This window comes from Hypanus sabinus, chromosome 16, assembly GCF_030144855.1.
Source record: "Hypanus sabinus isolate sHypSab1 chromosome 16, sHypSab1.hap1, whole genome shotgun sequence".
In the NCBI taxonomy this organism is placed as follows: Eukaryota; Metazoa; Chordata; class Chondrichthyes; order Myliobatiformes; family Dasyatidae; genus Hypanus; species Hypanus sabinus.
This window is the reverse complement of record NC_082721.1, coordinates 56,142,283-56,165,480: the sequence shown is the minus strand read 5'-3', so window position 1 is coordinate 56,165,480 and position 23,198 is coordinate 56,142,283. Positions and strand designations below refer to the sequence as shown.

Genomic DNA, 23,198 nt, shown 5'->3' with positions numbered 1-23,198 from the left:
CACTGCAGAGACAGTGTAGCTCACTGAGGTGGAATTGCCAGTGTTCCAGGAACAAAAAGAACCACATACAACATTCAAACTAGCTACAGCCACAATAAAATCACCGTGAGACCATTCAGCCCATGAATTCTGTCAGCATTGGCTCCCTAGCCCTGCAGATCACAGCACCTCAGGACACACCAGCACTGTTTCAATGAGGAAGGGTTTCAATCTCCCCATCTCTCAGATAGTGAGTTCCAGAGCCCCATCTCAACCTTCCCCTTCCAATGCTTCTTTTCATTTCCTTCTGCTCACTACAATAAAATCCAAAAATGTTGGAAATGCTCATCAGATCGGGCAGCGACTACTGAGTGGTAATCAAAGTTAGTGTGCCAGGAAGCAGGCATCACATGTTGATTTTATCATTTATACCCAGTATTTTAACATTTATTTGATAGTTTCAACGTGCTTCACTTTAAATGCTCACCACTACAGGAAACAGGTCAGTACATGGTACACACTTTGCTGATAGTCAAGGAGCCCCATGATCCAGGCCATGCTCTCTTCTTGCTCCTGCCATCATGAAAGAGATACAGAAGCCTCAGGTTCAGGAATAGTTATTACCCCTCAATCATTAGGCTCTTGAACTGGAGGGGATAACTTCACTCACCCTAACACTGAAATAATTCCACAACCTATGGACCCACATTCCAGGACTCTACAACTCATGTTTTTGATATTTCACAGTTTGTTGTCTTTTGCACATTGATTGTTTGTTAATCATTGTTGCATACAGTTCTTCATAGACTCTGTTGAGCTTCTTTGTTTTTACTGTGAATGCCCTCAGGAAAATGAATTCCAGGGTAGTATATGAGGACCTATATGTGCTTTGATAATAATTTTACTTTGAACTTTGAATTTTGGTTTTTCTTAAATTTAGAGATACAGCCCTTATTTTTCTCTGTCCTAAGTATACCCCTCATGATTTAGCTTCAACCTGCCTATAGAAATCCCAGGGATTCACTACTCTTGAAGAGGAGAAATTTCTTTCTACCAGTTTTAAATGGCCCCGCTCTTGTAGCTTATGCTTCCGTCATGGAAACTACATGCCTTTTAAACACCAAGAGATGCGTATTACTCTCTGAGTATCTGTGGGCATACTTTCCAGCGTCCCTCTCTGATCAAAAGTCCCTGTAATCCATGATCCAGAGCTCAGGAGGAAATCAACTGCACCCTCCTCAGAGGGAAAACAGTGTAAACCATGAATCAAACACCATCGCTGCTCTGTATGACAGAGTTACACAGTACAGAAACGTGCCCTGTGGTCCATTTCATCCTCAGAGGGGTGTGGTGTAGACCATGACTCAAACCCTGTCACTGTTCAGTCTTTCAGAGTTACATAGAACAGAAACATGCTCCTTGGCCCATCTGGCCCATGCTGACCAAAGTATCTTTCTGAGCTGGATCAATGTGCCTGCATTTGGCCTGTGTCCCTCCAAACCTTTCCTGTTCGTCTACCTGTCCAACTGTCTTTTAAACATTGTCATTTTCCTCTGGCAGCTCATTCCCTGATGACTGCCTGGGTGCATCTCCCAATAAATGCCATGGTTCTGGTTCTGGTGACAAAGCTCACATTCAGTGAAATCAAACCCACGCATGTACCATGCTGTGTATATTCCTTTTGTTTGTTGCATACCCCAAGTATCTCATACCAAATTCATGTAGAAAACCTCATCTCCAACCTGCCTCAGCCATTTGCGTGCATTGGATGTGCCAAGAACAGTACACAGGACTGTGGGAATATGAACACGATTCATGACTGTGGAAATACTGCATGTCTTCAGTTGAGAGCCACTTCCTTGGTCTTGAGGGGATTTCTGACACTGTAGTTACTCACCAGCCGGAGTTCCAACCAGGAGCAGTATGACATGAGCAGAAGTAAACTCAACATACAACTCACATCTGCCCAGTAGATGTCACTAACACACTAAGAACCACTAGGAATATTAGGTTAATTCCCGGCATTCAGAATTGGGATCCTGGCATTGGATAGGGATTCACTCCCGGAGAAAGGTTCTGATCCAGGTGTGAACTGGTATGGCCAATCTCCAATCTCCTACTAGCAGATCCCTGGTGTGCATCCACATCCCTGAATGGCAGTCAAGTAGCAAAACCTTTTGCGTTTCTGTAGCACTTTTCACGCCAATAAAACAGTTTTGCAGTACTGCCACCATGGTGAGAGAAATGTGCTGTCACTTCACAAGCAGCAAGATATTGGCTCAAGCAGCTTTTCCAAATATTACATAGTACATTGGGTAGGACAAAGAAGTGGAACAATGACATGGGTAGGAAGAGTGTAGAGGTGCTTCAATGAGTTCAGGGAGTTAGGTACAAAGTTAAAGGGCAGGGCCTCCAGGGTTGTGATCTCAGGATTACTACCCGTGGCACGTGCTAGTGAGGCCAGAACTAGGAAGATTATACAGCTTAATTTGTGTTTAAGGAGTGTGTGTGGGAGGGAGGACATAAGATTTTTGGATTATTGGGGTCTCTTCCAGGGAAGGTAAGACCAATACAGGAGAGGATGTCTGACACGGCAGTTACTCACCAGCCAGAGTTCCAACCAGGGCAGTATGACACAAGCATGATGATCTTTGCATCATCAATAGGGATGGGAGAGCTTCCAGAGGATTGGAGGGTTGTGGATGTTGTTCAAGGAAGGGAGTAGAGATAGCCCAGGAAATTATAGACAGGTGAGTCTTACCTCAGTGGTTTGTAAGTTGATGGAGAAGATCCTGAGAGGCAGGATTTATGAACATATGGAGAGGTATAATATGATTAGGAATAGTCAGCATGGCTGGTCATGCCTTATGAGCCTGATCAAATTTTTTGAGGATGTGACTAAACACATTGATGAAGTAGATGTAGTGTATATGGATTTCAGCAAGGCATTTGATAAGGTACCCCATGAGAAAATATCCAAAAGTCTCTTAAAAGACACTATTGTATCCGCCTCTACCACCGTTGCCAGCAGCCCATTCCACCTGTGTCCTCTTCTGGCAACTATTCCAGCCCTGAGAAAAAGCCTCTGACTATCAACGGCTTATTGAGAAAGTAATGAGGCATGGGATCCAAGGGGACATTGCTTTGTAGATCCAGAACTGGCTTGCCCACAGAAGGCGAAGAGTGGTTGTAGACAGGTCATATTCTGTATGGAGGTCGGTCACCAGTGGATTGCTTTAGGGATCTGTTCTGGGACCCTTATTCTTCGTGATTTTTATAAATGACCTGGATGAGGAAGTGGAGGGATGGGTTAGTAAGTTTGCTGATGACAGAAAGGTTGGAGGTGTTGTGGATAGTGTGGAGGGCTGTCAGAGGTTACAGTGGGACATTGATAGGATGCAAAACTGGGCTGAGGAGTGGGAGATGGAGTTCAACCCAGAAGTGGTTCATTTTGGTAGGTCAAATATGATGGCAGAATATAGTATTAATGTTAAGACTCTTGGCAGTGTGGAGGATCAGAAGGTTCTTGGGGTCCGAGTCCATAGGACGCTCAAAGCAGCTGCACAGGCTGACTCTGTGATTAAGAAGGCATACAGTGTATTGGCCTTAATTAATTGTGGAATTGAATTTAGGAGCTGAGAGGTAATGTTACAGCTATATAGGTCCCTGGTCAGACCCCACCTGGAGTATTGTGCTCAGTTCTGGTCACCTCACTACAGGAAGGATGTAGAAACCATACAAAGGGTGCAGAGGAGATTTAAAAGGATGTTGCCTGGATTGGGGAGCATGCCTTATGAGAATAGGTTGAGTGATCTTGCCCTTTTCTCCTTGGAGCATTGGAGGATGAGAAGTGACCTGATAGAGGTGTATAAGATGATGAGAGACATTGATTGTGTGGATAGTCAGAGGCTTTTTCTCAGGGCTGAAATGGTTGCCACAAGAGGACACAGATGGAATGGGCTGCTGGCAACGGTGGTGGAGGTGGATAAGATAGGGTCTTTTAAGAGACTTTTGGATAGGTACATGGAGCTTAGAAAAGTAGAGGGCTATAGGTAAGCCTAGTAATTTCTAAGATAGGGACATGTTCAGCACAACTTTGTGGGCTGAAGGGCCTGTATTGTGCTGTAGGTTTTCTATACTTCTATGTTTTGGTGCTTGGCCAAGTGGTTAAAGCATTGGTCTAGTGAGCTAAGGGTCGCTAGTTTGAGCCTCAGCTAAGGCAGCGTGAGCAAGGCATGTAACCACACATTGCTCTGCGATGACTGCCGGTCTCCCATACAACCTTGCCCAGGCCTGCGCCCTGGAAACTTTCCAAGGTGCCAATCCATGGTCACTTGAGACTAACCGATGCTTATTATGTTTCTAAACTCAACATACCGCTCACATCTTTCCAGTAGGTGTCATTGAAACACTAAGAACCACTAAGAATGTCAGATTAACTCCTGAACTGGAAGGGGACTAATATCCTAGCAGGAAGGTTTGTTAATGCTGCACGGTGGGGTTTAAACTACAGTTGCAGAGGATTGGAACCAGAGTGCCAGGACAGCTAGTGGAAAGGATGTGGAGGCAGAATACCTCAGACAAAGTTAAGAATCAAAAGGTTGAGCATTGTGCAACTGGTATCCTAAGCTGTGTGTATTTTAATGCAGGAAGTATCATAGGAAAGGTGGATAACAGTGCTGAGATGAGGTCTACATAGAGCATTGTGTAGTGAGGAACGGCTGTTGATAGGGCAAAATTGCAGTCAACAGGATAAATTGCAACGTAAAAGACAGACTAAACTGAAAAGGGTGTGGACAGCACAGACAAGGCTAATATCCCACAACTTACCTGTGTTAAGAAAGAGACTTGGTTTACTTATTTAGAGATACACATGAAATAGGCCCTTCTAGTTTTTGAACCATGTTGTCAGTAGCAACCAGTTTAGCCCTAGGCTAATCATAGGAGAAATTACAATCAGCAATTAACCTATTCACCATTCATATTTAGAATGTGTGAGGAAACCAGAGCACCCAGAGAAAATTCTCACTTTCCACAGGGAGGACGTACAGACTCCTACAGAGGACGCCGGGACTGAACTCCGAACTCCACGAGATGTAATAGCATTGTGCTAACCGCTCTGTCACCATGGCAACCCTGCTGGAGGTTTTTTAAAACATTAGGATAAACATTGCTAAGAATTTGTTTTATTTTCATCTGGCAATACAGATGTAATTGAGCACATCACCCAACATCAGCACCCCAGAACCTGTAATACTCCGTCTGTCCCTCTCCACAGCATCAGCCCAAACTCAGGAGTAGGAAACTGAACATTCAATTTTCTACTCAGAGACCAGAAGACCATAAGACAAAGGAGCAGAGACCATGGCAAGGCTAACACTGAGGACTGGTTTGGAATACAGTTGAACAATGACCCATGATGCAGAACTCAGAGAAACCCTCCAGTACCTTCAGGGCAGGAAGTGCTGTGCGGGTCCTTGCCTTAAACATATAGTGTAGACCTGCCATGTTAGAACCAAGAAACTGACCTGCTTGGTGGAGAGGTGTCTCTGTTGCAAACTGGTCATTGGCACAGTGGAACTGGCTGCAAACTCTGAGTACCACGGGCCCATTAGGCTGAGGTTTCCGTTGAAACATTTCCTGTATTCCTCCCTCACCTTTAAAATCAAAATACAAAGTATTGTACATATACTGTCAAAAGGTCAGGATTTGCATTTTCCTTCCTTCCTTGTGTTTAGTTATGTGTCTGAAACAATGTGGGGGGGTTAGTTCACAACAGAGGCCATAACAAGGAGGACATTCAGCCTGTGTACTGACTTTCCAGAACTTCCCAATCATACTTGATCCAAACTTCAGGCTTTTACCTTTTTAAAATTATGATTTAACCTGTTTCAGAGACTCTATGGGCCAGCATAGACTTGACAGGCAGAATATCTGCAGTTACTGTCAGAAGGAAATGTGAAAACAAGCAGAAGGGTGTGGATCAAAAGCTTGATCATACCAGGAAAATGCAGCCTTGGCAACTGCAGAACAGGAAAGGGAAAAGGTTTGGGGATACTGCAGATCAATTCCTGGGAGAGGCACGAATGATGAATTTCGCTGGTGCAGAAGGGGAGGGAGTGGGCAGAGTAAGGAAAGGGGTGAGGGGCAACTGGCAGAACAGAGCAAGGGAAGCTGAGAAAAAGGGATTGGACAATTCAGACAAACTAGGCCCTGGTCTTCAGATGAGTTCATCAGATATAGATAGAGTGTTGGGAAGTGTATGGTCATACAGTTTGGTAGGAGGCATAGAGTAATTCTAAATGTGAAGAACATTCAGAAATCACAGGTGCATTAGGACTTGGGGTCCCTGTGCAGGATTTCCTAAAGGTGAACTTCCAGGTTGAGTCAGTGGTATGGAAGGCAAATTAAATATTAGAATTCATTTTGAGAACACTAGAATAAAAAAAAACAAAGAAATAGTGCTAAACTTTATAAGACATTGGTCAGATGCACCTAGAGAATTGTGAGCAGTTTTGGGCCCCCTATGTCAGAAACAATTTGCTGGCATTGAAGAGAGTCCAGAGGAGGTTCATGAGGAAGATTCCATGAATGAAAGGGTTAATGCATGAGAAAAGTGTTTCATTTCTCTTTGTCTAAACTTGTTGGAGTTTAGAAGAATGGGGGGTGGGGGAGATGTCATTGAAACCTATTGATTATTGAAAGGCCTAGATAAAGTGGATTGAAGAGGATGTTTCCTATAGTGGATGAGTCCAGGACCAGAAGGCACAGCTTCAGAACAAAAGGACGCCCCTTTAGAATAGAAATGGGAAGGAATTGCTTTAGCCAGAGGGTGATGAATTTGTGGGATTCATTGTCACAGATGACTATGGAGGCTAAGACATTGGATATATTTAAAGTGGAGGTTGATAGTTTCTTGATTAGTAAGGGCATCAAAGGTCAGGAGAGAAGGCAGGAGAATGGGCTTTAGAGGGATAACAAATCAGTCTTGATGGAATGGTAGAGTAGATCCGATGGGCCAAATGGCCGAATTCCACTCCTATTGTCTTATAGCCATATGCATCATGACCAGGTTTGGAATAACTCAAACATGACAACCATGGACAATGGATGGAGTTAGAGGAAACCAAAGAAATATTGCTTGTTGTTTATTCTGATACATATCTTTTTAAATCAATTTGATACTTTGATAAAAAAAATTACTTTGAACTTTGAACTATATGCAGTAAAGTCATGGCAGAAGGGGAAAGTACAAGAAAGTTAGAGTAATGGGCTTGTGGTGTGTGAGTGTTAAAATGAAGGCAGGAGGGTGTTGATGTTAAAGTGAGGGTGTGGGGTGAGTTGGCAATACAATGACGGTATGGGGTGAGTTGGTATTACAGTGAGGGAGTCAGGTGAGTTGGTATTACAGTGATGGTGTGGAGTGAGTCGGTGTCGCAGGGAGGGAAGGATGAGTCAGTATTACAGTGAGGGTACTAGGTTAATCGGTGTTACTGTGAGGGTGTGGGGTGTGTCAGCATTGCATTGAGGACGTTGGTATTCCAGTGTGGGCGTGGGGTAAGTCAGCCTTACAGTGAAGATCTATGTTGAGGCATTATTACAGTAGAGGAGGGGTGAGTCGGTATTACGGTGAGAGAGTTGGGTGAGTAGGTATTACAGTGAGGGTGTAGGGTAAATTGGTATTACAGTGCAGGTCTGTGGTGAGGCATTATTACAGTGAGGATGTGGGGTGTGACCATATTACAGTGAAGAGTAGAGTGAGTTGGAATTAACGTGAGGGTGTGGGGTGAGTCAGTTTTACAGTGCATGTATGGGGTAAATTGGTATTACAGAGAGGCTCTGTGGTGAGGTGTTATTACAGTGAGGGTGTGGGGTGAGTTGGGATTACAAGGAGTTTATGGGGTGAGTTGGAATTATAGTGAAGGGGGGTGAGTCAGTATTACAGTGAGGGGGTTGGGTGATTTGGTATTACAGTGCGGGTGTGGGGTGAGTTGGGATTACAGGGGGAGTTTGTGGGGTGAGTCGGAATTACAGTGAAAGGGGGGTTAGTCAGTATTATAGTGAGGGGGTTGGGTGATTTGGTATTACAGTGCGGGTGTGGGGTGGGTCGGTATTACAGTGAGGCTATGGGGTGGGTCGGTATTAGAATGAGGGTGTGGGGTGGGTCAGTATTACAGTGTGGGTGTGGGGTGAGTCTGTATTACAGTGAGGGTGTGGGGTAATTTGGTATTACAGTGCGGGTGTGGGGTGGGCCGGTATTACAGTGAGGGTGTGGGGTAGGTCTGTATTACAGTGCAGGTGTGGGGTGGGTCGGTATTAGAATGAGGGTGTGGGGTGATTTGGTATTACAGTGCGGGTGTGGGGTGGGTCGGTATTAGAATGAGGGTGTGGGGTGGGTCGGTATTACAGTGTGGGTGTGGGGTGAGTCTGTATTACAGTGAGGGTGTGGGGTGGGCCGGTATTACAGTGAGGGTGTGGGGTGGGTCTGTATTACAGTGCGGGTGTGGGGTGGGTCGGTATTAGAATGAGGGTGTGGGGTGGGTCGGTATTACAGTGCGGGTGTGGGGTGGGTTGGTATTACAGTGAGGGTGTGGGGGGGTCGGTATTACAGTGAGGGTGTGGGGGGGTCGGTATTACAGTGCGGGTGTGGGGTGGGTCGGTATTAGAATGAGGGTGTGGGGTGATTTGGTATTACAGTGCGGGTGTGGGGTGGGTCGGTATTACAGTGAGGGTATGGAGTGATTTGGTATTACAGTGAGGGTGTGGGGGGGTCGGTATTACAGTGCGGGTGTGAGGTGGGTCTGTATTACAGTGAGGGTGTGGGGGGGTCGGTATTACAGTGCGGGTGTGGGGTGGGTGGGTATTACAGTGCGGGTGTGGGGTGGGTCGGTATTAGAATGAGGGTGTGGGGTGATTTGGTATTACAGTGAGGGTGTGGGGTGGGTCTGTATTACAGTGAGGGTGTGGGGGGGTCGGTATTACAGTGCGGGTGTGAGGTGGGTCTGTATTACAGTGAGGGTGTGGGGGGGTCGGTATTACAGTGCGGGTGTGGGGTGGGTCGGTATTACAGTGAGGGTGTGAGGTGGGTCTGTATTACAGTGAGGGTGTGGGGGGGTCGGTATTACAGTGCGGGTGTGAGGTGGGTCTGTATTACAGTGAGGGTGTGGGGGGGTCGGTATTACAGTGCGGGTGTGGGGTGGGTCGGTATTAGAATGAGGGTGTGGGGTGGGTCTGTATTACAGTGAGGGTGTGGGGGGGTCGGTATTACAGTGCGGGTGTGGGGTGGGTCGGTATTAGAATGAGGGTGTGGGGGGGTCGGTATTACAGTGCGGGTGTGAGGTGGGTCTGTATTACAGTGAGGGTGTGGGGGGGTCGGTATTACAGTGCGGGTGTGGGGTGGGTCGGTATTACAGTGAGGGTGTGGGGGGGTCGGTATTACAGTGAGGGTGTGGGGGGGTCGGTATTACAGTGCGGGTGTGGGGTGGGTCGGTATTAGAATGAGGGTGTGGGGTGATTTGGTATTACAGTGCGGGTGTGGGGTGGGTCGGTATTACAGTGAGGGTATGGAGTGATTTGGTATTACAGTGAGGGTGTGGGGGGGTCGGTATTACAGTGCGGGTGTGAGGTGGGTCTGTATTACATTGAGGGTGTGGGGGGGTCGGTATTACAGTGCGGGTGTGGGGTGGGTGGGTATTACAGTGAGGGTATGGGGTGATTTGGTATTACAGTGAGGGTGTGGGGTGGGTCTGTATTACAGTGAGGGTGTGGGGGGGTCGGTATTACAGTGCGGGTGTGAGGTGGGTCTGTATTACAGTGAGGGTGTGGGGGGGTCGGTATTACAGTGCGGGTGTGGGGTGGGTCGGTATTACAGTGAGGGTGTGAGGTGGGTCTGTATTACAGTGAGGGTGTGGGGGGGTCGGTATTACAGTGCGGGTGTGGGGTGGGTCGGTATTACAGTGAGGGTGTGAGGTGGGTCTGTATTACAGTGAGGGTGTGGGGGGGTCGGTATTACAGTGAGGGTGTGGGGGGGTCGGTATTACAGTGCAGGTGTGGGGTGGGTCGGTATTAGAATGAGGGTGTGGGGTGGGTCTGTATTACAGTGAGGGTGTGGGGGGGTCGGTATTACAGTGCGGGTGTGAGGTGGGTCTGTATTACAGTGAGGGTGTGGGGGGGTCGGTATTACAGTGCGGGTGTGGGGTGGGTCGGTATTAGAATGAGGGTGTGGGGGGGTCGGTATTACAGTGCGGGTGTGAGGTGGGTCTGTATTACAGTGAGGGTGTGGGGGGGTCGGTATTACAGTGCGGGTGTGAGGTGGGTCTGTATTACAGTGAGGGTGTGGGGGGGTCGGTATTACAGTGCGGGTGTGAGGTGGGTCGGTATTACAGTGAGGGTGTGGGGGGGTCGGTATTACAGTGCGGGTGTGAGGTGGGTCTGTATTACAGTGAGGGTGTGGGGGGGTCGGTATTACAGTGAGGGTGTGGGGTGGGTCGGTATTACAGTGTGGGTGTGGGGTGAGTCTGTATTACAGTGAGGGTGTGGGGGGGGTCGGTATTACAGTGAGGGTGTGGGGGGGTCGGTATTACAGTGCGGGTGTGAGGTGGGTCGGTATTAGAATGAGGGTGTGGGGTGATTTGGTATTACAGTGCGGGTGTGGGGTGGGTCGGTATTACAGTGAGGGTGTGGGGGGGTCTGTATTACAGTGAGGGTGTGGGGGGGTCGGTATTACAGTGCGGGTGTGGGGTGGGTCGGTATTACAGTGAGGGTATGGGGTGATTTGGTATTACAGTGAGGGTGTGGGGTGGGTCTGTATTACAGTGAGGGTGTGGGGGGGTCGGTATTACAGTGCGGGTGTGGGGTGGGTCGGTATTAGAATGAGGGTGTGGGGTGGGTCGGTATTACAGTGCGGGTGTGGGGTGGGTCGGTATTACAGTGCGGGTGTGAGGTGGGTCTGTATTACAGTGAGGGTGTGGGGGGGTCGGTATTACAGTGCAGGTGTGGGGTGGGTCGGTATTAGAATGAGGGTGTGGGGTGATTTGGTATTACAGTGAGGGTGTGGGGGGGTCGGTATTACAGCGCGGGTGTGAGGTGGGTCTGTATTACAGTGAGGGTGTGGGGGGGTCGGTATTAGAATGAGGGTGTGGGGTGATTTGGTATTACAGTGCGGGTGTGGGGTGGGTCGGTATTACAGAGAGAGTGTGGGGGGGGGTCAGTATTACAGTGCGGGTGTGGAGTGGGTCGATATTACAGTGAGGGTGTGGGGTGGGTCGGTATTAGAATGAGGATGTGTGGTGGGTCAGTATTACACTGAGGGTGTGGGGTAGGTCAGTATTACAGTGAGGGTGTGGGGGGGTCGGTATTACAGTGAGGGTGTGGGGGGGTCGGTATTACAGTGCGGGTGTGGGGTGGGTCGGTATTAGAATGAGGGTGTGGGGTGATTTGGTATTACAGTGCGGGTGTGGGGTGGGTCGGTATTACAGTGAGGGTATGGAGTGATTTGGTATTACAGTGAGGGTGTGGGCGGGTCGGTATTACAGTGCGGGTGTGAGGTGGGTCTGTATTACAGTGAGGGTGTGGGGGGGTCGGTATTACAGTGCGGGTGTGGGGTGGGTCGGTATTACAGTGAGGGTATGGAGTGATTTGGTATTACAGTGAGGGTGTGGGGGGGTCGGTATTACAGTGCGGGTGTGAGGTGGGTCTGTATTACAGTGAGGGTGTGGGGGGGTCGGTATTACAGTGCGGGTGTGGGGTGGGTGGGTATTACAGTGAGGGTATGGGGTGATTTGGTATTACAGTGAGGGTGTGGGGTGGGTCTGTATTACAGTGAGGGTGTGGGGGGGTCGGTATTACAGTGCGGGTGTGAGGTGGGTCTGTATTACAGTGAGGGTGTGGGGGGGTCGGTATTACAGTGCGGGTGTGGGGTGGGTCGGTATTACAGTGAGGGTGTGAGGTGGGTCTGTATTACAGTGAGGGTGTGGGGGGGGTCGGTATTACAGTGCGGGTGTGAGGTGTGTCTGTATTACAGTGAGGGTGTGGGGGGGTCGGTATTACAGTGCGGGTGTGGGGTGGGTCGGTATTACAGTGAGGGTGTGAGGTGGGTCTGTATTACAGTGAGGGTGTGGGGGGGTCGGTATTACAGTGAGGGTGTGGGGGGGTCGGTATTACAGTGCGGGTGTGGGGTGGGTCGGTATTAGAATGAGGGTGTGGGGTGGGTCTGTATTACAGTGAGGGTGTGGGGGGGTCGGTATTACAGTGCGGGTGTGAGGTGGGTCGGTATTACAGTGAGGGTGTGGGGGGGGTCTGTATTACAGTGAGGGTGTGGGGGGGTCGGTATTACAGTGCAGGTGTGGGGTGGGTCGGTATTACAGTGCGGGTGTGGGGTGGGTCGGTATTACAGTGAGTGTGTGGGGGGGGTCTGTATTACAGTGAGGGTGTGGGGGGGTCGGTATTACAGTGCAGGTGTGGGGTGGGTCGGTATTAGAATGAGGGTGTGGGGTGATTTGGTATTACAGTGAGGGTGTGGGGGGGTCGGTATTACAGTGCGGGTGTGAGGTGGGTCTGTATTACAGTGAGGGTGTGGGGGGGTCGGTATTACAGTGCGGGTGTGGGGTGGGTGGGTATTACAGTGAGGGTATGGGGTGATTTGGTATTACAGTGAGGGTGTGGGGGGGTCGGTATTACAGTGAGGGTGTGGGGGGGTCGGTATTACAGTGCGGGTGTGGGGTGGGTCGGTATTAGAATGAGGGTGTGGGGTGGGTCTGTATTACAGTGAGGGTGTGGGGGGGTCGGTATTACAGTGCGGGTGTGAGGTGGGTCGGTATTACAGTGAGGGTGTGGGGGGGGTCTGTATTACAGTGAGGGTGTGGGGGGGGTCGGTATTACAGTGCGGGTGTGAGGTGTGTCTGTATTACAGTGAGGGTGTGGGGGGGTCGGTATTACAGTGCGGGTGTGAGGTGGGTCTGCATTACAGTGAGGGTGTGGGGGGGTCGGTATTACAGTGCGGGTGTGAGGTGTGTCTGTATTACAGTGAGGGTGTGGGGGGGTCGATATTACAGTGCGGGTGTGAGGTGGGTCTGTATTACAGTGAGGGTGTGGGGGGGTCGGTATTACAGTGCGGGTGTGGGGTGGGTCGGTATTAGAATGAGGGTGTGGGGTGATTTGGTATTACAGTGAGGGTGTGGGGGGGTCGGTATTACAGTGCGGGTGTGAGGTGGGTCTGTATTACAGTGAGGGTGTGGGGGGGTCGGTATTACAGTGCGGGTGTGGGGTGGGTGGGTATTACAGTGAGGGTATGGGGTGATTTGGTATTACAGTGAGGGTGTGGGGTGGGTCTGTATTACAGTGAGGGTGTGGGGGGGTCGGTATTACAGTGCGGGTGTGAGGTGGGTCGGTATTAGAATGAGGGTGTGGGGTGATTTGGTATTACAGTGCGGGTGTGGGGTGGGTCGGTATTACAGAGAGGGTGTGGGGGGGGTCAGTATTACAGTGCGGGTGTGGAGTGGGTCGATATTACAGTGAGGGTGTGGGGTGGGTCGGTATTAGAATGAGGATGTGGGGTGTGTCAGTATTACACTGAGGGTGTGGGGTAGGTCGATATTACAGTGAAGATGGGGAGTGATTCTGTGTTACAGTGAGGATGGGGGGTGATGCTCTATTACAGTGGACATAGGGGTTGTGTCGGTATTTAGTGATGAGGGGGGTGTGTTGGTATTACAACGAGGATTGGGGTTGTTCGGTATTACAGGGAGGACGCGGGCGTGATTCTGTATTACCGTGAGGGTGGGGGTTGGGTGAGTATTAAGTGGGGGGGTGTGTCGGTATTACAGTGAGGATGGGGGTGATTCTGTATTAATGTGAGGATGGGGGTAGATCGATATTACAGTGAGGATGGGGTGTGATTCAGTATCACAGTGAGGATAGGGGTTGGGTCAGTATTACAGTGAAGATGTGGGGTGATTCAGTATTACAGTATGGGGCGTGATTCAATATTACAGTGAGGATGGGGGGTGATTCGGTATTACAGTCAGGATGGGGCATGATTCTGTTTTACAGTGTGGATGGCGGTGATTTGTTTTACATTGAGGAAGTGGGATGGGTCAGTATTACAGTGAGGATCGGTTGTGGGTCAGTATTACAGTGGGTACACAAAGTATGTGAATGCCTGGGTGTATATAGCCCATACCTGTTTGTTCAGGAGGCAATGCAGGATAAAGATGAACATTCCTTGAAAGCTGTTGATAATGGCGAATATATAAGCCATGGCAATCATTTCCTTTCGAAAATGAAAAATCCCAAATATCCACGTGCATCCCAGGAGGATCAGCTGAGCGAATGCTGCCAGTGTGAATGATCTGGTCGCATGTAGGGAAAGGAAAATGTTCATGAATGAGCCTGTCTGAAGCACATCATGGAGTACCAGAGAGTTAACTGTAGAGCTGATAAGCAGCAATGCAGTTAGTGGTTAGTGGACTCAGGTGTTTTCCAACATTGCATCTTGGAATCTAAGCAGCAAATATGATAGGGCTGTAGGCGTGCCTGGTCGTCTGCAGATGGGGACCTTGGCAGGAGGTGTTTCACAGGGCAGCTCTGTGTCATTGATTTCTGAGCAGGTTCTCTGTCTTTCCTGTGTTGGGAGTAGTCAGTGTACCATGCCTACATGGAGTGTGAGAGGCTGCAGTCCCTGTTCAAGTATCTGATGGGGATGTTTCTCAAGTTCTGGCTGCACTTCCACCCCATGCTCCTGGCTTTGCGGGGTATGTGGTTTGGTTGCTCAGAAGATATCCTAAGTGGGCTTTCTCTTGGGCCTGGCCAAGATGGCCATTCACGAGTCCAGGCAGTGAGCTGTCAAGGGCTCTGCCTGTGCTGAATGCCTGCCCCTCTTCTGGAGCTATATCTGTGTGAGGGTTTCCTTCAGAGGGAACAGGTTATCATTATGTGTTCAGTGGGGGATTTCTGGGAGTAGTGCCCCCTCTCCGCAGTAAAACGAGTGCATTACAAATGCCAATAACTATATTTTAATTTTAATTTAGTAACTGTATTGTAGCACCTAACTTTTACAGGTCTTTTGCATTTGAATTAATTTTTGTATGTTTATAAAATAAACAAAAGCGCGCACCTGACCGAACTAAGGGCATCAAAAACAGGAGAAAATCTGCAGATGCTGGAAGTCCAAGCAATACACACAAAATGCTGCAGGAACTCAGCAGACCAGACAGCATCAATGGGAAAGAGTAAACAGTTGATGTTTTAGGCTGCGACCCTTCGTCAGGACTAAGGACATGTCTGATAGGGCTAAGGGCATACCTGACAGGGCAACAGTATGCTTCACAGGGCTAAGGACGTCTGACAGGTCTAACGACATGTCTCACAGGGCTAAGAGTGTATCTGACAGAGTCAGTGGTGTGCCTTACAGGGCATGTCTAACGACATGTCTGACAGGGTTAACAGCTCCAGGAGAGAGGGACACTGACGACCTGGAAAAGAATTTAGCTCATTAACAGACAACAGAGGTTGCTTCCCCAAATAGAGGAGGATGAATCAGAGTCTGTAATCAGTATTGGGCCCATCTTTTTATTGATCCAAATTAATGACCAAAGCTCGGGGTGCTTGACATAATTTCTAACAAAGTTTGGGAGTGCAGTGATAGATTGCAGCAGGCTATAAACCCACTGGTGGAATGGACATATGCAGCAGACAACATTAAGTGCAATGCTATGTGAGCTGATACATTTTAGTAAGAACAATAACAAAAGGCAGTAGTGAATAAAGGATAGTGTTGTAAAGGATTTCAAGCGAGCATGGACCTGGGATTGTTTTATGTACAGGTCAGTGAAAATGGTTATTCTGGGTTGTATCAACAAATACAAAGGTAGGGAATTTATGCTAAATCTTTATAAAACATCTTGGCCAGGCCCAAGAGAAAGCCCACTAGGATATCTTCTGAGCAACCAAACCACACACCCCGCGAACTGTTACAGCTTCAACTCGAGTACTGTGTTCAATGACAGTCACTGCATTATTGGAAGGATTTGAAAGCATTGGAGAGAGTTCTGAATAAACTTACAGGATCAATGAGGGAGGACATGACAGGTATAGATCAGAGAGACTGGGATTATTATCTGCACAATATGAAGTGAAAAACTGTCCCTGTCATTGGAGGATCATGGATTAGGGGGTCACAAAAGAGATGAACATTAAGCCATTTGCGGGTAGAATCTGAACACACTGCCCGCTGTATCACTGGAGGCAGGCTTCACTACGACCTTCAAGAAGGAATTAGATAAAGTACATGTTGAGGAAAAATATACAAGGTTACAGAGATAAGACCAGGGATGAAACTTTCAAGTTGCTGTGCTTGCGAGTTAAATGGCCTCTGATTTTACAAGAGAATGCAATGTTCTTTGCTGGAATGTCATACCTAATCTTCTTCAGTGCAGGCTTATTTTTCTTCAGAGTTGACATCCTCTTTGCCAGTTTACCCAGAGTTATGCAATAAAACACGATGTTGATCTGAAGATGGAGAGGTTTTGTTACATTCAATCCGAGATGATATCAGACATTTGAAGTACAGTATCAGGATCCTGGGGCACACTGTGCAAACATTTAATGTCTCCCAGACCAGATACACTGCAGACAAGACAAAGCTTGGCTTCCCATATTTGGTGCAGCTTAAAACCGATTGGAAGGAGTGTTCATTTTGCGTGCGTAGACTTGCACTGTTTGTCAACAAACTTTTCCATGCATGAAATTTTAATTCTTTCAGAAATATTGCTCTGCTCTCAACTAACACCAGTCTAATTATTATGGGGTACAATTTGCACATGTATATTTCAATTATCACAATATTAAGGAAAGGAGTAGTTATACTCTGAAATATATCTTGCCTTTTCCAAGTCTATGATGCTGCTTCTCCATACACATCAGATTGATGAATTAGATCCCGCAACAGGACAAATACTGGAAAGTGCTAGGGCACTTTAGCTAGACTTACCCATGCTGAATTTCAATTCTTAATAGCAATTATCATCCATCATCTTTCATTCTCATTCCATTCCCCTATCCCCTTGAAACACATTTAACACTGTATTTGCTATAATGAACACATGACAAAAATATCACAAAGACTGTTAACATGCTGAACAACCAAAGCCTATAATTCTGCCTTTTTTTCATTTATTTAGCACACTAGCTTGATCTGATCTGAATTTTGTTGTCAGTGGGAAGTACCTCGCCACACCTGTCCCAAACACTAAGTAGAACAGGAACAAAACAGAATAGGAACACTCCATCACATGTAATCTGGATGGATCATCAATGGTGAAACACAATATGGAACAGGAAAAGTGCTCCTGTTTTCAGAACTCACCAGTGAATATGCTGCTTGATCCAGAGAACCCCCACAACCCTTTTCCTGGTAAGTTACACCACACTCATATACTCACATTCCTAGTTGAAATATTTTCTCAGTTCTACTCATTTTTCACTTATGATTCTGATGAATCCAACATCTCAATACCATATAACTTCACTATTCCCCAAAGGCATATGGTGCCCCACAGGGTCCTCACCAGGATAATGGCACACACTGGCCCCAGGAAACTCCATAGGAAGTGTTTTTCCAGAGAGAGCCAGCAACTGCAAGTGGAAGGAAACAGATAGTTAGCAGGTCCGGAGAGCCAGGTCATACTGTGGAGAGTTCATTAGGAAAGTGCCTGTATATACTGAATGGTAAAATAGGCACAAGGGGCTGAGTAACTTATGGATTTTTTGTAGCTATGCAAGCATACCTGAAGTTATGGTGTCAAGGTTTACCTGTGCTTCTGGTAGCTGAGGGGAAGGATCTAGATGCACTCAAAACTTTATCTCCCAACAAGGACACAAAGATCGGTCAGATGCCTGACTTCTAGAGAGCGGTGAATCAGACTAGGAATCTACTCAGTTCCCACCATTCCATTCTACAGTGAGAAACCAACTACTCAGCTCCACTGCCAGATTTAGTATGTTTGCCATGACTTCCAGCAGAAACACACCACTGAAAAGAAGAGATTCTGGAGGATAGTAGGAGGTGAATGACCTTACCATGGCTAAGGAGGGCATTAAATTGGAAAACATACAGAAGTTGATAACAGTGATGAACCTAAAGGCTGGCAGAGATGCAAAATCAACAGAAGAGGACTAAAAAGTAATGAAGGCAAATATAAATTTGAAGGGCAAAGAGAAAACATAGAAACTGACAGTAACACACACAAAATGCTGGAGGAACTGAGCAGGCCAGGCAGCATCTATGGAAAAGAGTACAGTCGACGTTTTGGGCTGAGACTCTGCTCAGGATATTTACTCCATATCTCTCTGTGTCCTGTTCATATGTGTAAATGCCTCATAAATCTTGTTCCCATCTCTGACTCCACCACTTCCTCTAGCAGCTCATTCCAGACACCGAACACTCTTTGTAAAGAAATTAGTCCTTCGTTTCCCTCTGAACCATTCAAGACATTCTTCTTCACATTGCTATCATCAGGAAGGAGGTACAGGAATTTGAAATCCACGCTAAAAGTTTTAAGAACAGCTACATCCTAGAGGAGATTTACCAGGATGCTGTATGGATTACAGAGTATGTATTATGAGGAATGGTTGAGAAAGCTAGGGCTTTTCTCTTTGGAGCGAAGGAAGATGAGAGGTGACTTGGTAGAGATGTGTAAAATGATAAGAGGGATTAATCAAGTGGACATAGAGGCTTTTTTCCAAGTTTCCCAGGGTAGAAATGGCAAATATGAAAGGGAAAAATATTTAAGATGATTGGAGGAAAGTGTAGGGAGATGTCAGTGGCAACTTGTTTAACACAGAGAGTGCTGGGTGCATGGAACACCCTGCCAGGACTGGTGGTAGAGGAAGATTCAGTAAGAGCATTTAAGAAACTCTTAGTTAGGCAGATGGAAGACAGAAGAATGAAAGGCTATGTGGGAGGTACGGGTTAGATTGATATTGGAGTAGATTAATAGGTAAACACAACATCATGGGTCAAAGGGTCTGTTGCTGTTCTAATTTTAAAAGCAGTTCAAGGTAGCTGATTGTAAATAAAATAGTTCAGAACATGCTGAGGCCACATCTGTTGCTAAAAGTAAAACACAGATAAACAATGATCAAAGCACCAGTTTTGAATGAATTGAAAAACAGCCAAGTTGTATTTATAGTCTTCAGTTAGAACACAATATGCAAAGTCACACAGTGGCAGAAAGGACATATAGGCAATTTAATAAATGCACAAAAGATTGACCATAACCCTAAAATTAAATATGATTTTCATCACCAGGAAAGATCATTCTGGGGCTATGTCAGGGGATGGCCTGATGTCAGGGCTGATTAGGGCCTAACTTCAAATATGAGTGTCATTGGAGAAGCATCTCACAATCTGTGAGTGAGGTAATCACAGCATAAAATCGCAGCTAAATCCAATGAGGAATTCAGTAAAAATATTATATAGAGAGGAAAGAGAGTCACTCGCATCCCCCCCCCCCCCCCCCCCCCCACAGTTCCATTGCCATATCGGAAATGACAAAGACACAAAGACAAAAGGAAAATGATGATGTGGTGAGTGAAGAGGTTGTTGGGAGGAAGTGTGTCTTGAGGCTAAATCACAGAACATATTCTGGAATGAGTTGGACATATTCAGACTCCTGAGTGCCTGGAGCCATGTAGAACAGACAGGAAGTGAAGCCAAGGCCAAGATCTCATCAGCCTCTAATTGAGGAGATGGTGGAGCAGAATCGAGTGGTGCTGGGGCTAACTCCAACTCCTGATTGTCATACTATTAGCAACATCAGTAATGGTCTCTCAGCCTGACTATGTGCTTAACATGCAACATTTCTACCTAATATAAATGGAACAACACAAATCAGCACACAACTGAGAGATGAGTGAGCTGGGTTTGCTACATCTGGATGAACAACCCACAAGCACAGGTCACACATTTGTGTTAGGGTGACATGTCTTGGCACAGGAATAGCCAAGGAACTGAAGACTTGTGCACTCATTGCCGTGTAGTTCACTTACAACCTGCTAGAAAGGAGGTGTTGACAGCAAGAGCAAACATGCGAGCCATTGACCCCTTCTAACCCCAAGTTGTTTCTCCCTCAGGTTTTGACATCTGAAAACTCTGACATTATGCTCTATGCCTTTTCTCTCACTGATATTGCAGATGGTTGGTTACAAGGATATTGGACCCTTTGGGCTCAGGTGTAAAATCTCCTTTTTGTACAGGTTGTAACTTCCCCAAAAGTGATCCCAATGATCTAGAAATCTGAAACCCTGCCCCCTGCACCAATTCCTTAGCCATGCATTCATCTGCCATACTAGCCTATCCTTATTCTTACTGGCATGTGGAAATAGTAATCCAGAGATTACTAAATGGATGTTCTGCTTTGTAGCTTTCTACCTAACTCCCTATATTCTCTCTTCAGCATTTCCTCCCTTTTCTTACATGTAGGACGTTGTTGGTACCAATATGTACAATGACTTCTGGCAGCTCACCCTCTCCCTTTAGAATGCTTTGGACCCGACCCAAGACACCCTGACCCTGGCATTTGGGAGTCAAAGTATCTGGATTTCTTTTCAGGTCCACCGAATCTCCTGTTGATTCCTCTTACTATGGACTTCTCTCTCAGTACTGCACTCCTCTTTTCCACCCTTCCCTCTGAGCCACAGAGCCAGGGAATCTCCTACATTCTACGGATTGAAGTCCTAAGCTATTTGACCTTTCCCTATAACTCGGGTCCTAAAAATCCTGGTGAAATCCTTGTAAATTCCCTCTGCACTCTTTTAATCTTATTGATATCTTCCCTTTAGTTAGATAAGCAAAAATACACACAACACTCCAACTTAAATCTCACTATAGAAACATAGAAAACCTACAGCACAATACAGGCCCTTTGGCCCACAAAGTTGTGCCGAACATGTCCCTACCTTAGAAATTACCAGGCTTACTATTACATAGCCCTCTATTTTTCTAAGCTCCATGTACCTATCCAAAAGTCTCTTAAAAGAACCTATCATATCTGCCTCCACCACCGTTGCTGTCAGACCATTCCACACACTCACCACTCTCTGTGTAAAAAACTTACCACTGACATCTCCTCTGTACCTACTCCCCAGCACCTTAAACCTGTGTCCTCTTGTGGAAACCATTTCAGCCCTGGGGAAAAACCTCTGACTATCCATACGATCAATGCCTCTCATCACCTTGTACACCTCTATCAGGTCACCTCTCATCCTCTGTCGCTCCAAGAAAAAAAGAGAGTTCACTCAATCTATTCGCATAAGGCATGCTCCCCAATCCAGGCAACATCCTTGTAAATCTCCTCTGCACTCTTTCTATGGTTTCCACATCCTTTCTGTAGTGAGGCGACCAGAACTGAGCACAGTACTCCAAGTGGGGTCTGACCAGGGTCCTATATAGCTGTAACATTACCTCTCAGCTCCTAAACTCAATTCCACAATTGATGAAGGCCAATACACCGTACGCCTTCTTAATCACAGAGTCAACCTGCGCAGCTGCTTTGAACGTCCTATGGACCTTGACCCCAAGATACCTCTGATCTTGCACACTGCCAAGAGTCTTACCATTAATACTATATTCTGCCATCTATTTGACCTACCAAAATGAACCAATTCACACTTATCTGGGTTGAACTCCATCTCCCACTTCTCAGCCCAGTTTTGCATCCTATCAATGTCCTTCCGCAACCTCTGACAGCCTTCCACACTATCCACAACACCTCTAACATTTGTGTCATCATCAAACTTACTAACCCATCTTTCCACTTCCTCATCCAGGTCATTTATAAAAATCACAAAGAGTAAGGGTCCCAGAACAGATCCCTGAGGCACTCCACTGGTGACCGACCTTCATGCAGAACATGACCCGTCTACAACCACTCTTCGCTTTCTGTGGGCAAACCAGTTTTGGATCCACAAAGCAATGTCCCCTTGGATCCCATGCCTCCTTACTTTCTCAATAAGCCTTGCTTGGGGTACTTTATCAAATGCCTTGCTGATGGGGACTTCTGGTTATGGCGCCGTGTTGAGCGGACGTGTGTGAGAGCCCCTACGAAAAGTTTTGAAATTACGCAACTAAACAACTTTGAAATACCTGAACAGTTCCAGCTTGACCTGATTGGAAATCGAAGGAAAGCCAAAATGCCACTGAAGGCAACAAAGCAAACGCAAAAGTCTCCGAAATTGGGCTCCTCTTGTAGCTACACAGTGCAGACCATTGACAATACCGGCGAGGAGGAGGCTTTAACAGGTCAAAGCCAATTCCTAAATGCCATTCAAGTAATGAAGGATGACTTTGTGTTGAGATTTGAAGGGCTACTGAGTGCAATACAAGGAATACAAGTGAATTTGAAAGCTGTTACAGGAGGACATCCTGACGAAGGGTCTTGGCCCAAAACGTCGACAGTGCTTCTCCCTATAGATGCTGCCTGGCCTGCTGTGTTCTACCAGCATTTTGTGTGTGTTGTTGTTTGACTACTTTGAAAGCAGCTTTGTTAGTGCTTAAACTGGACGACCGTAGCCGCCGTTCGAACCTTCGCTTGGTGGGACTTCCAGAGAGGGCGGAAGGGTCGAATATGGTCTATTTTTTGGAAAAATGGATTCCCGAGGTTCTGGGTGCTGAAAATTTCCCTGGGCCCTTGCTAATTGAAAGAGCACACAGAATAGGCAGGGCAAACAAAACTGAAACAAAGTTGGTCAAGTGACCCAGGGTAGTGATAATGAAGTTTTTAAACTACACTGATAAAATTCGGGTTATGAAGGCAGCCAAACTGAAAGAATCTGTACTTTTCGATAATCAAAGAATCAGGTTTTTCCCCGACGTCTCTGCCGAATTACTTAAGCGAAGGCGTGTATTCGACTCGGTGAAGAAAAAGTTGGTCTCATTCTCGATTTTGGACTTACGATATGGTCTGATTTATCCTGCTACACTGCTGGTAACTCATAAAAGAAAACGCTACACCTTTGACAATGCACTGGCAGCAGAAAAATTTGTGCAGGAATTGAAGAACTATAACTTGGAGGCTGTGGACAAATAAGACAATATAGCAGGTTTCTCTTTAACTTTTTGCTTAAATAGGCATGTTCATAGTGCCTAAGGGACATAAATGAAAGCTAACGAATATTAGCAGTGTGTTTATCAATGCATTATTTAGGCTAATGAATTTGCATCG

At 46.8% G+C, this 23,198-nt stretch overlaps 2 protein-coding genes across 2 annotated transcripts in view; one reads left to right on the top strand and one right to left on the bottom strand.

The window, feature by feature from the left end:
- The window catches only part of LOC132406317 (adhesion G protein-coupled receptor E1-like), a 277,652-nt gene that overhangs the window by 6,756 nt on the left and 247,698 nt on the right, over positions 1-23,198 (bottom strand). Inside the window, exons 16-20 of the mRNA XM_059991819.1 lie at positions 17,544-17,610; positions 16,394-16,485; positions 14,159-14,327; positions 5,508-5,636; positions 501-552 (exon numbers count right to left, since the gene is read on the bottom strand). Of these exons, the coding sequence (XP_059847802.1) occupies positions 501-552; positions 5,508-5,636; positions 14,159-14,327; positions 16,394-16,485; positions 17,544-17,610 (509 nt within the window). The remainder of the gene's footprint in view (positions 1-500; positions 553-5,507; positions 5,637-14,158; positions 14,328-16,393; positions 16,486-17,543; positions 17,611-23,198) is intronic.
- LOC132406319 (uncharacterized) overlaps positions 1-23,198 on the top strand; it is a 104,345-nt gene that overhangs the window by 67,292 nt on the left and 13,855 nt on the right. The gene's annotated exons all lie outside the window — the stretch shown is intronic.